We start from the raw sequence: 14,554 nt of genomic DNA, 5'->3' as shown, positions 1-14,554 counted from the left end.
GGACATGTCCAGGGAAACGAGGCCCATACATGTAGCATATATATTTGTTACCTCCATTAAGCTTCCTTTTCAACGCAGAATTACAGCAGAAGGTGAAAAACGTATAAAAAAGACACTTTAAGGTTATTGACAAAGCTCAAAATTGTTGTATTTGGTATCTTTTTTTGAGTAAGGAGACCTTCTGCCCTCAACCAAACTCCATTTTGTGTACTAATACTTTACATCACTCCAGACGTCTGCAGTAGCTTTATTTTCACTAAACATTACTCCTTTAAGCTTCACCTGTGATCCCAGTTGTGATCCCAGTTTGACCTTGTCATGTGGAAAACTCCTTTTATGCTAAAGCTGTAATGTTTTTTCCCCTCACATATTGACTTTAAATCAAAACATTTTTATTTGAGCACTGCTGCCTTAAATATCTGGAACTACTGAGTAGAGAACAAAATATTTCCTAAAGGATATAAAGTTAAAAATGTAGATTCATTAACAAATATCCTGGTAGCTGCAAAACTTTATACACCTTTAAACCTCCCAAAAAACTTTTAGATTGGATCTTGATTAGTTTGTTAGGCGTGTCAGTTATTTAGCCTTCGTTAGTTGACGACAACTTAAAGCTTTATTAATATCTGATTCCTCAAACCTCATCACAGCAATCAGCAGCTTAAAGCAGCACCCTGGCATTATGAAAATTAAAGTCATCTAAGCTTACAAAGCAGGAGAAGCCTGCAAGAGGACAGCAAAGTGTTTTCAGGGGTCATTTCCTCAGTTTGTAATGTAATTAAGCAGTGGAAGTCAGCATGAATAATGGTTTTAAAGTGGTAGACCACTAAATCAAAACATCTTGTAGGACTGGCAGAGAGGAAAATCAAACTCTGCTGGACTGCCAGAGACCTGCTGGATGATTTAAAAGATGTTTTGGTATTTCTGTTGTGAAATTTGACCTTGAATTAGAATGGCTTTCCTCTCTCCTTAAAGCAAAAACATAGGAGAGGTTTTCAAATTCAAACTCGCAACAAAGAGAAAATGTTTGTGACAGACAGTTAGCCTCAGTTTGCCCCGCTTGAAGAGGTGCATGTTGACGTGGTTACCATGTCCTTTTCTTCCTCCAGGCGTCAAGATCACAGGAAATATTTTGTTTGGTGTAAAAAAGCAAAACACCTAAGATTAATCATTAATCAAAAAAAGTAGGAAACAAAGGAATGAAGAAAGTGTTCCAAAAACACAACAAGTTCCCCAAAGTTGGAGTTTGATGTCACTAAAAATATTCTTTAAAAAGGTTTTACACTGTAAATAATCCCCAAATCAACCTTTTATGCTGATACACTTGATAGGTTATTTAGGGTTAAATTTTTATGTTTCTGGGCAAAACTTGACAAAAATGGCAAAATTTTGTACCTGCACAAGTATCAAGACAATTTCAGCAAAAAGTGGAACTCATAAGTTTTTTAAAATTTAAACAGATTTTCCAGTTCAGCTGCAGATAGTTTTACTGAACCCAAATAATCCCAAACAATAAGCCTCCCCTGCAACTCAGGGACAGTTACGTCTGTTTTCCGGTCATTCTGGGTCGGTGTGGTTCGGTACGTCATGTTGTTTCCATTGTAAAAGTTGCCTATACAACTGAACATAGCAACTGACAACAACAAGACCTTATGTTTTAGGATTCAACACCAAAAAGCTCAAACATTTCCCACACAAAGAACAGAACATTCAGTCCATTACAGTTTAATGTTTTTAGGCTTGATGTTTATTTTGCGATTATTAATAAGTGATCGCTGTGGTAGATTGGCTACCGCTGCTATTAGCTAAGCTACCACAGCGGTGGTTGACTAGTTAATTTAACAGCTGCTCTACTGATCTGTCAGATTGGTGTTTAGGTCTCTTTTTATTATTTTTTTTAACTGAACCGAATCAAATCGGATTCCACAGCACATCTACACGTTGCGATTGTCAAAGTCAAGCTAGCATAACTGAACTACTTCCCTCTCCCTCGCTATTTTTCTTCTTAATTCAAACTTTTTCCTGATCTTGTTATCTAGTTGTCATAGTTTTGACGAACTATGTCTCTTTTTCTTCTACATATCAGGCATATATTTAAGATTTATCACGTTATATTGATAACAGCCTAAACCAATGCTAGTCATTGTTAGCAAGCAGTTTTGTAGCCCACCAGCAGGGGGCGGGATCTTACGCGCGCTGGAAAGGGTCCATACCACAATGGTACAGTAGATTTAGGGCGGCCCTAATGGCGTCAAACAACACAGTCCATTGATTGGGCGACAGTAAAACATTGCTGCTTGAAACAAACACAAGACATACCAGTGTGTTAAGTTTATCATTGCACTGGTTTGTGGGAAATGTTCTTCTGAATACACCAGACTATTGTACCAAACTGCACCAAAGAGGTATTGAAGAATACCAATTAACGTGTAAAGCCTGGAAACAGATTGCTCTGATAGAAAAACACTCCATAGATAAGACCAGTTTTGAGAACCGACTGGCTGCTGAAAATGTTTTCATGCTGTTGCACTGACCACGCTGGCCTGAAATATTAATTACAGCAGGTCTGAAGCCATTGCTTTAAAACCTACGCAACAGCCGAAACACAGTCGGAGGATATTTTACTTTGTAAATACAATATTTGAAGATAATTATGTGAATTGGTAGAGCTACATTTGGACAAACGTACATGTGTGAAAGGAAAGCAGAGCTTCTTTCTTCAAAGGTTATACTACAGCAGCACATGTAAAACAAGAGTGAGCAGTGTTTTTCTTTCGTTTACCACCTGCCAGGTTTTGATCAGACATAACCCTCAGACATGAGTCCTGCCACCTCTCTGCAAAGATATGGGGATATTTGGCTCCTTTCATGCTCCAGAAGCTGTCAGTAATCAGTTTTGGCTTCCTACCTTCAAATGGCATCTAGCCTGAAGTATGAGGTAGCCAGCTGCAATAAATCAACACAGATGCTATGGGAAACAGCAGGTGAGCTCAGACATTCTTTATAAGAAAAATTATTGGTAATTGACTTAGTTTGTTTTCTTTTTGGGGGGGGGGGGGAGTTAAGCTTTCATTTATCTGTTACACACAGAAAATTAAAGCTCTTATTGTTTGCAAATGGTGCAGCAGAAGCTGCATCTAAAAGGTGGTTATGTAGGCTTTATGCATTTATCTTCTCTCAGATAGCCGTTAGCGGTGAGAATATATTGGTCAAAGGGGAATTTAAAAGAAATCCAACCTCTTTTCTTCTGCCATGTGCTCTGCTGCCTCCTCTTCTCACTGCAAATGAAACGGAACCATCAAAACTTGCCTCCAGCGTTCATCCATCTGAAATTTCTTTGGAGCATTTTAAATAAATAAATAAATTTATGACTGCCAGGAACTCTACTGATGATGATGATGATGATGATGATGATGATGATGATGATGATGATGATGATGATGATGATGGTGAGGAGGATAGCCTACAGAAACTCAACATCCTCCCTGGGTGTCCATGATTGAGTGCAACCCCCGAACAGTGGGAGAAGGTCCAGATGCAGCAACAAAAGAAAAGCCAACCTGGAAAATGTTTCATTATGTTTGATGCATCACTTTAGATGTAAAATATCACTGCAAACATAAAATCTTATCAGGTAATTTGGTCTAGTTTCTAGTTCAAATGTCTTAGTTCACTTGGAGTAAGACAAAATTAAATTATAAGTAACTTTCAACAAATAAATAATTCCTTAATATTAAAAAAGTGTGAGTTCCACTGGCAGATTGTTTCACTTATAACATGAGAAAAATGTTTTGTTGTAAGTGACATGGGATTCCCATGTCAAACAATATCATATTTTACAGACTAAAAGTTGCACTTTTTTCATATTAGTTTGGGTTTTCCTGTGACTTATAGTCAGGTGTCACTTAGGTGCGTATTATTTCTCTTTATGATGTATTTTTGACTGATGTGTTAAATGTTCATTTATACAGACTGACATGAACCAAGGTAGACCCAATAAAGTTTTGGGGGTTTTTTAAATAAAAGGTTTGGACGTGGCGTCTAAATTTTGTTTTGGAGATTGTAACTCCATTGTTTTCTGTTCTGGTTCTACAACAATGAGTCCTGCAGATTCTTCATAATGTGTGTGAGGGGCAAAAGAAACAAAATGGCTGCTTGTCCAGCCAAATGGCCAGAGGTCAAAGGAAACTGAACTTTGCATTTAGTTATATTGATATCCCAAGGAAAGAAAAAGCAATATATTACTAATCAATCAAAGTTTTCTCAACTTGGAAAAAGTAAAGTCTGAATGAAAAAAAAAAGATTTCTAGGAAACCCAACAATTGTCCTGCTGGATGTCTTTCCAGGAAACTCGCACAACTTTAGCTGCGACTGAGCCGGATATCTTGACAGGCAGCAGCATGTTATCAGAGACTTGGAGCATGCACATGCAAATATTTCAGCAGTGTCTATTAAAATAAAATCACTTTTCCATTCCTATTCCCTGTGTTAATGTGTCTCTCTTCATTTTCTGCTTGACCAGGCCCGGTAATCATTGTATCTCATCGCGACGTTGCCCTCTTTCCTTCTCACCAACACAGCCGACCCAAATTAAACAAAGACTCATCACAATAAAGCCCGGCATAAACATCATGCTCTCCTGCTCCAGACCATTATTGCCCATCCCTTTTCCTGCAGAGATAAAAATCACTTGCATTATATTGTGGCAGCCATCACTTTGTCCTGCGTCTCTTCTGTCTAGTTTCCAGAGTGACGTTGCTGCAAAAATTTACAAAAAAGTGAAATTATAACCACATGGTCAAGTTAACAGATTCATAAGAGACGCCATAACAGCGTTTTGTGTTATTGTAATTAAATTTAGATTGAAACACATTCATTATTGTGCTCTGGCTCATGCAAATTTCACTTCATACAATTTTAAAGCGACGGTCTCAGATGTAGATCTAGCCGTCTATTCTAATACAGGAAGCTGTGCAAAAAAAGAAGAAGAAGAGGAAAATTAAAATGAGCTCCAGAAAGTCTTTCAGCCTTATTCTGGCTGAATATCTTAGATTAACACAGAATAGCTGTGAGGGGAAAAATCAACAGATCTTCTCTGCCTTTTGAGGCCGTGTGTGTCAGACTGAATGGCGCTGCGGTCCGCGCACTGGAGCATCATCATTGGAGCTGAAGAGAGCATCTCCACACTCCACTGAGCAGATTAAGAGAGTGACAGGGACCTATGACTGGCTAATTCAATGGGAGCGCTCTCTGTAGAAAACACTTCATTCTCAACAATGTCACTTGGCTCTCCTGTGTGATACATCCCGCCATGGAGTATTTTGCTGCCCCGGTGGACCGTCCCCTGCCTTTTTTCTTTTGCTTCATCCAGCTTTGAAGCGAGCAGAGTGTTGTGAGTCCAAGCAGTCATCAATTTTATATAAGCAGAAGGAGTTCAAAACACACCTCTTCTCACTCATTAGGTTTCACTTTAACAACTTTGGCTATCAGTAAAAAGCAGTGTTTTAAAACATACGCCCCACTTCTTACGGCACAGCCACATCACAGACGGCACGATGAATGATACATATATCTGAATTTCTGAGTGCCTCTTCATTTCTCTTTCCTTTTCAAACAGGGGATCACTGGGATACGGTTTGCCGAACATCAGAGGTGCTACATCAGGACCCAAACGAAGAAACTACCCACAGTGGCCGAGGCGGAGGCTGACGACGGGGAAAGGATGGTACAGTACACCTTCATGCTCTTCCTATATGCCGTCCTGCAGGAGGCGGCCATGCATATTGTCAGATAACCGGCGCTCAAATCCTCAGTCTGTCCATCTCATCCTATCTCCCCTCCCCTCTCACTGAGGAATAAGCTGGGGTTTGTGGTGTCTGTGAAACTGCCAGACAGCTAACCACAAACCCTCTGCCTCTTTGTGGCTCACATCAAATGGTGCTTGCTGTCAATCTCGAGCCAACATTAATTTTTAATCATCTCCTCCAAAGACTCTACCCAAATAGCCTAAAGGGGGAAGGGTTGCTGCAGAGGTCTGAGCGAGAGGTAAACCATTAAAATTGTATTTTTAAGCAATGCCTTTCTTTGTAAAATTCACAAGACTCCCCTTCTCCAAGTTTAGGGTGATTCATTTTACTTATCAGGCTTCTTAAAGTCGAATGTGAACTTCAGAACAAGGAGTGGGAAAAAATTCAGTCAATCAAAATTCCCATTTTTCAGTGTCACAGTGAAATTCGGCGAGTGGGCCGCGCGTTGAAAGAGAAAATCCTTTCCTCAAACGTCTCAACTCCAGGCATGCTCTCATTTACATTTCAGATTTCAGCTAAGAAGAAGTGGCTGGAAAATATCTGACGCTCCCCACTCACCACTTTATCTTTTAAAAAAAAAGCCAATTGTCAGTCCAGCTTTAGTTTTTAAACTTTAATAACACAAGCTGTTACACCAAAAAGCAGTTTTTTTGCTCCTCTCATCTTCATATTGTCTGATCTACGTTTACAGATACTAATTGCCCAGGCAGCACCATATGTCGGTGCCATCTCTGTCTTCTTTTGTGTACTGGAAAGCCTAATTGGCTCAATTCAAAGCTCCAGAGTGAAGCATGAAAGGACAGCAAAGTGACTTGAGCTCATACCAGTATTGACGGACACGCTTATGTTTAATAAAAATAATGGTTCAAAGGGCTATTTAAGCCACGTTTTACTGTAATTTGCTCTCACTGGTGCAACCTTGCCTTTAGAAAGCAAAGAGCCAAGAGGGATTCCTGATTAGGTTGTCAAGGGTTGCCTTAACTTTTACAAATCTGAATTTTTTATTACAAATTTATCCATTATATTTCAGGAACACTCTAACTACAAACAACAGTAACACTTTATTTGAAGGGGCGTGCTTAAGACTGACATAACAACTGTTATAAACATGAAGGAGTCTTCTTTCATTGGTCACCAAAATAATAACATTTTTAAAGTAAAGTTGCATTAAAAGTTGAATTAAGTGCGTTAAAAGAGTCAACTTTGTATTATTCTACTCTATAAATAATGACGCTTTTGAAGCAAAGTTGCATTAAAATTTGTAATAAAAATGTCCACTTTACATTAAAAGTGTCATAATTTACCAAATGACACTTTATGACAACATTTATAAACATTTACAAAGACTCCTTCATGTTTATGACAGGTGTTATGTCATGGTTATGCACATCAATTCAAATAAAGTGTTATCCAAACTACCTTATTTTTAATTAAATATTTGTCATTTTTGCAGAAGAAGAGTTCAACACCAGTTACATTTTGAGGAATGTAACGTCAGAATTATAAAAACCTGATGCACAAAGCAGATTTGTATCAAATGACAATAATGGAGCTTAAATAAAAGCAGTGTCACATCTCCAGGTTGTTTTCGGTTTCTGAAGCATCTAATTGCAGTCCTGAACCTACTCCACCGATTCCACAAGAGACATTTGTGTCTCTTTCCAGCCACATGGTGTTTCCGGCGTTTATCGCGCGCCGTCTGCAAAATGCTTGTTAGTCTACCAGATGTGCTGCGGTGTCTTTGAGAAACTACTTGACACCACTCTGTGCTCACATGCACACCTGTTTGGGGATTTTTTGTGGGTTTTGACTGAAAGCCAAACAGAGAAATGCAATGAAGCTTGACATGACTACTTTCTGTCATCCTCTTTATGGTTTATGCTAATTGATAAGAAGTCATCAATACTTATCCCATTACTAATCCGACTTATCGATTCGACTCCTTATTGATTCTCATTGAGCTAGGAAATGAACATCTAAAATTCAAAATATGCACCATGTTGTTGCGCTCGATTCAAACAAAATTAAAACTTAGTTAAACAATAAGAATCCCTCTGCCATCTAACATTTTAACATGAAATCTGCACATCAACAGCTTTTGTGCTTCTAATACAGTGAACTCGTCAGAAAATATATTTAAATTTACTGAAAATGACTATAAATGTTAATGTGAGATGGAGATTATGCATGTAGGATGGCGCTAGCGTTAATACAACAACCAGGATGTGGAGGAGATTATCGGCAGGAGATACTGCGCTCAAAGCTCCGCCCCCTGAGTCACCGCCGTTGCTAAGCAACGGGTCAAACGCTACATTTATTCAACTGTTTACTCCTTTTATTACGTTTAGAGTAATAAACATGTTGCAAGTGGTCCCAGTTTCGTTTTTTTTGTGTGAAATATAAACGTATTTTAGAGCGCTACTGCCATCTTGGATATTTTCGAAAGCAAAATAGGGAGCGTGTTCAGTACGTCAACACGCAATTACGTCATCACGCAAATACGTCACTCGTTACGGGAACCTACAAGCAGAATCGTTAAACTCGCAGCTTAATGATTACAAGTAATTGAACTACTGAGATTCCCATCCCTAATGATAACATTAAGTTTTTAAGACCATTTCAAGAACCAATTTCAATATTTCACTATGTTGCCTCTTTCCAGCGATAAAATATTTTATTTAAAAAGCTATGGTAGTTTTATTTATATAGCACATTTTCAGCAACAAGGCAGTTCAAAGTTCTTTTCATGAATTAGAAGGAAATAAAACAAAACAACAAACCGAAAGAAAGACAAAAATGTAAAAGTATAAAACTACATATTGGTTCTCCATGTTTAATAAGAGTAAGTAGTTAGTAATTTATAAACTAATAGGGGTTTCTCTGGATTCTTCTTCTGATAAAATTTGAAAAAACAAGATTATTTTTTTTAAATTAGCGTGTTTCCAATAAGCTAATTTATTTTTGAAATGTGAAATTGTGAACTTATATGGTCAATGAAAATGCAGCTGCTGTTGCTAAAGCTAAAGTCACTTAATTAACGGGTGCAGGTCTCCTGAAATGTGGAATTAAGATGCTAACCTTAGCATTCTGCTGTGTTAAATTCATGCACATTTTTTTTTTTCTTTCACCAAAGAGTTTTTGCGGCGCTAGTGGCTCGTATTTTTTCGACAGTAGGCGGACAGGAAGGAGGGTAGACATGCGGCAAAGGTTGTCGGGACCGGGAGTCGAACCCCCGACGTCCACATCCAGGACTAAGGCCTCCAAACGTGGGGCGTGCTAACCCCCTGCGCCACCACAGCACGCCCCTAAATTCATGCACATATTTATAAGAATTTTATGTTTTTTACCTTTACCTCTTGCATCCCATTGTTCATATTTACTATTTACTGTATCAAAATTAGAAATCAGTTCCTTCAAAACACCAGAAAGTTTTGATTTACAGGCTACAATATCTTGTTACACCACTGAAACCAAGTCAATATTGGGGGTAGAACATGTTTAGGTAATAAATGGTGACCCAAATCTGTCCTCACACTCACTGCGCCCCCCTCTAATCTGTCCTCCATGAGCATCCACCCACATGTGACCCTGTAAGGATCAACACGACAAGTTCCTCCTCAAGTGCTGAAGCACACAGGGGTTAAACCTAAACAGTAATGGTTCCCAGCTTAACCCCACCACAGGCTTTCAAGAAAAAAGGGGGCTCAGAGGAACAGCAGCAGGCTTAGGAGCTGATGGGAAAAACAAAAGAGAAAACTGTAGGAAAAACTGCAAGTCGCTGATAAGGAAATACAGCCCATGTGGAGGGGGAACCAGGTGACAAATACGAATTGTTCGCCAGGTTTTTTCTCCGCTTTTCAATTTTCCTTCTCAATGAAATGTCTGAGGGAGTAATCCCTGAGCTTCATCCCGGTTCCCCCCAGTGTGAGTCAGAAATCAGCTGCTCCCTCCCTCACAGTCTTTAACATTGTCAGTAGATGATGTTTGGTCCATTAAACAGCTTCTTAATATGGATGGCCGGCGCTCACCCAGCGACCCCAAACCGCCCACTCAGACAACAGCTGCAAACAGAGAAAACGGTGTGCAAAGAAACAAAAACACTGCAGAGGATGTAAATACATCAAAGTCCTGCGGAGCGCTGTGTGAATGGTCTCAGAATATTCTACATAAAGTCGGTGAATGGACTGAAACGGTTGGGGGAAAATCTGACATTTCTGCTGCAAAATCACAGAAAATGTAAAGCTGAACAGTAAATTAAATCTAGATTTGGTTTTAATCTTCATTTGGTTGACACTCTTTAAAAATATAAGATTTATTTGCAACGATTGTGTTTTAATTTTGTTTTAAGAAATGTGTTCAAATTTGAAATACCATCAGTGTCAAGATTTTGTTGCTCTATCAGAAGGTCAAGTTACACCAACTCAAAAACATTTATATGTTCTGTATTTTACAATGTTGAGAAAAGAATAACTGAAAATTAGCTCATTAGCCTTAACTTTTTTAAAAGGGTTGAGGGAGTTATTAGTACTTAATTGATTAAAGTTTTTGAGAAATTTGAAATTTGCTGAAATAAAACATTTTTTGTTGTTTTTTTTTGTGCCAATTTTAGAATTGTCTTTTTTATTATTTTTAGCAAACTTAATTTTATTTGTTTATTTATTTTTTGTTTCATCATTTATCAGCCTGTGATGTTGTGAAGTACTTTGGTCATCTGAGGTTGTTGTAATTTATTTATTTATTTTTTTACATATTTGTTAAAATTGTCACCACTGTTGTGACTGTTATAATATAGATAATCTGTAAAAAGATCAATCTCCTCCACTTCCTCTCTGAGCTGCTATGACCGTTTAAAGAAATGTAGCAAAAACAAGCAATCAGAGCCAGAAGGCGGGTCTTACTGCTGTCAATCAATCTCATGTACTTGCTGTTAAATATGCTAATGAGGATGAAACAATTTACCGTTACAGGAAAACCGTTTAGCTGCCGTCATGCCATGGTAACTAGCCTAGCATTCACAAAAACCTATGCTAGCTGCAGCGTAACAAAGACCAAGGGGAAAATGAAGAGGGAGAATGGGCAACGCCACACAAGACTGTGATTGACAGCACTAAGGCCCTCCTCCTGGCTCTGATAGGTTGTGTCTAGTTGCACTGGGAGAAGGCATAGATTTTTTTCACAGATTATCTGTCACAGCATAGCGACGATTTTAACAAATATGTAAAAATATGTATTTTTTAAATAAAAATTACATACAGCACTTTTATAATAGTCATCAATAAAGTATTTACTAGTATTTCTATGGTAAATAACTTCACCATAGAAAGTATAAAAATCAACCTTTTCTGTCTGCAGGTACAGGATGTAGTTATTCCTCGAGTAATTTGTATTTAACTTTAACAATATCCAATGCAAAATGTAATCCTCTTTGCAATCTCTGAAAATATGAAGCAAAGGGTTTTAACTCTCTAAAGAAGAAAAGAGCACCTGTGGGTCTGCCCAGCCTAAAAAAACATTCCTGTCACCTCTGGGGTCTTCTGCTTGGAGGCAGCCAGGCAGTGTTTCTTCTTTAACCCACACTGGTTTTCCACGTCTCTTCTTCTCCACTGTCTGACTCCAGAAACACGAAACCCACCGGCTCCTGCTGAATTATTATGAAGTCTAGTAAATCTATGGAGATTAGCCGTTATTACTAATCACTTGGCTCCAGATTGAGATCATGATCTGCCATTTGGGGATCTCCGTACTCAAAGATCCTGTAGCTGTTGTTCCGCAAAACAATAACAGACAAGAGATTTCGTCAATGTGAATTACAAAGCCCTCATAAACACAGACTGGTACCTTATGCTCTGCTGCCAAGCATATGGCTTCTCTCTGCATCAGTCTCATTTAAACGAGGTTTGCTGCACGCGGTTAGAAAAAAAGTCTCACAAACTTATGGCTTTTTTCTCTAGATTACAGCCAGTAGATAAAATGCCTGATTTTCAAAAACCAGCGTAATTTGTCTCACACTGAACACGGTACTTTTAAAACTACTGCAATCTGTTTCTAAAGCTGCAGCTCAAAGAAACAGGCTAAAAAGGTAAAGTGGTTAGAAAAAGAGAGGCAGGCTTAAGGTGGGCTTCAACTGAGACCCAAAATAATTTTGCTCTTGGAATCCATTTTTCCAGACTTTTCTCTTTTTTAAAAATTCGTTTTTTTTGTTTTCCCACTTTGGAGTCCAAAAAAATGGCCAGACGCTAAACCGGTTACCACTAACACTAATCACAGAGACACTTACTTCACAAAATGAACTTGAAGTTGCAACCAAGCGACTACACTTTATAAAATATTAAAAGTCAAGGTTGCTTCGATTCATAATAACTGGAACATTGATCAATATATCTGATCTTAATAATTTTGATGATGGTATTTGACAAAATATAATATTTACTCCTGCCTTGTAATTGGTTACTATATTATGTTTTTAAGGTATAAGGCACTTTGAACTGCCGTTTTGTTGGAATGTGCTATTCAAAGTGGAAAGGTGTAAATATAATTTAGATTTATTTTAACCAACATTCATGTTCAGTCGCTTTGAAACTTTTTGGTCGGTATTAAAATCCAGTTTCTTGTTAATAAAACTGTCTTTAAAAACCTTGTTTTATATTCTGAATCCCATTTTTATGCTTGTGTAACATTAGTTGTGTTTTCATTGACCATAAAATCTCACAAATTGAAATTATGAAAATAAATTTTCTTAATAGAGACAGCAGAGTCTGAGCGCTAGCACCGTGGCTGAATTAAGAATATATTTTATCTAACAGTTAAATCCACCGCTGCCGTGATGCTTGATGCCTTATTGCAACACCAAGTTTATTTAGGTGTGATTTTAATTTTATTTCTTATTTAATGGAAACAACACAATTGTAAAATTGTGTTTCCAGCAGGATGTCAACAAAGATTTGCGAATGTTTGTAATGGAAACAAAGCCATTGTGAAGCATATTTTTCATCCTGATGTTAACAAATATGTATCAAATAACTTTGGAAAAGAGAAGTGCAATCGGACAAAAAAACCAAAAAAACAATGCAAATAGCTAATAAGCTGCTTCCCCCTGTTGGACATGTGTAGTATTACATTATTGCTATTTGCTTTGCACTGTAAAACATTTGAAGGTGGTTTAACTTGAAAATGAAAGTCCACCTGCTGCCTTGAAAACGCAATTTAAGTCAACAAGAAACTTGTTTTGGTTTTAACTCAGAAATTAAAGTTCACGAAGTTGACTTAACAAGAAACAAATTGTCTAAACATTGTTTTTAAGTTCATTAATCTTGAATTGTGAGTTTTAACTTAATGCTGCAGTTTAAACCATATAATTATTCCACAATATGCGAGAAAAAAAACGTCCATCTCCTGGTTAAAGAGCCACATTTCTCTTTTATTTTACTCACAATATCACATTAAAATAATTATTTAGAATCACTTAAATCCTTTTTTCAAAGTACATGAACAAAATTTCAAAATAAAATAAATTTTATTAAACATCACAATGAATTTTGCTCAAAAACATTTGGTGTGAACAGGACATTATCCTCAAGCATTGAAATAACCACAAGAGTCAGATCAATGAAATACACTTCCATCGCAGGATACAATAACATGCCGCTGAGCATTCTGGGAAATACTTCCCACTCCTGTCTTTTTCTTCTTTCAGTTTTTTAAGTGCTGACCTAAAAAATCTAGTTTATTCAACTCTGACAAATTTGTTAAAAGTTAACACAACTTACTACTGTAAGTTTATCTTTCACAAACTCAACTGGCTAACTTTATTCGACTTACAGAGTAGAAGACAGTAGACACAACTAAATGCGGCTCAAACGTTTTACAGTGTGAATCAGATGGTGAAAAAGAGCAATCAGATGCTTCACATGTATCACTTTCTTAGTAGAGTTTGTCAGGGAAATTCACTTACTAGCTAACCAGATAAAAAACCTCCGCTGTGTTGGGTTTGGCATGTGAAAGCTCTTGGGTACGGTGAGAAAATCTTTGTTGATCTCTGGCAAACAGCGGCGCTTAAACAATGTGTCATGTCGACAGGCTTTTCCCCCCTTGGGACACGGTGGCAGGAGAGGGTAAATTTGTTAACTACAGCACAACTGGTATATAATTAAGTTGTGCACTGTAGGCGAAAGCCATACATGCTCCAGGAGCAGGCTGCTGGAAAACAAATTACCATCATTTCCAAGGTCCAATACATGATAAAAAGTTGCTTGTGTCTTAATAATATATCATTTGTCAATGGAAAATGGAAAAGCCTTTCAGAAGTGTGTACAGATTGGCAGTGTGTAATCATGTTGTCTTTGTGCTTGTCAACTGGCATTTAGAAATCCATGCCCCATGCTAAAATACTGACTTTTACCACTTCCCCCCGGGTGCTCTCTCTCTCTCTCTCTCTCTCCTTCAAGTTATTGGAGTCGTTTCTCAACTGTGAAGTCAAAGTCTTGTTGTGAGCCCCGAGTCCTGACCTCCATTTACTTCCCGGTGAAGACTCACTTGGCTCCAGTGGTTAAGAGGTCCAATTAGAGAGTGCTGTTTGTGTTTGATTTTAATTTCTGCTGCACAGCACCGGAGCACCACCTCTGTTGTCGTACCACCATCCCCCTGCGGCACACGCCAGTCCTCCCAGTTATCATTACTGTTCTGGTTGGTGATTAAAAGTGAAGGAGAGTGTGTAAAAAAGGGTGAATACCTCCTGCACCCAATACGAC

General features: G+C 38.0%; 1 protein-coding gene across 1 annotated transcript in view; it reads left to right on the top strand.

The window, feature by feature from the left end:
- Nucleotides 1-14,554, top strand: part of tnmd (tenomodulin) — an 83,208-nt gene that overhangs the window by 54,922 nt on the left and 13,732 nt on the right. Inside the window, exon 4 of the mRNA XM_023328196.1 lies at nucleotides 5,618-5,725. Within this exon, the coding sequence (XP_023183964.1) occupies nucleotides 5,618-5,725 (108 nt within the window). The remainder of the gene's footprint in view (nucleotides 1-5,617; nucleotides 5,726-14,554) is intronic.

This window comes from Xiphophorus maculatus, chromosome 23 (assembly GCF_002775205.1).
Source record: "Xiphophorus maculatus strain JP 163 A chromosome 23, X_maculatus-5.0-male, whole genome shotgun sequence".
NCBI classification, from domain to species: domain Eukaryota; kingdom Metazoa; phylum Chordata; class Actinopteri; order Cyprinodontiformes; family Poeciliidae; genus Xiphophorus; species Xiphophorus maculatus.
This window is presented reverse-complemented; position numbering and strand designations above follow the sequence as displayed.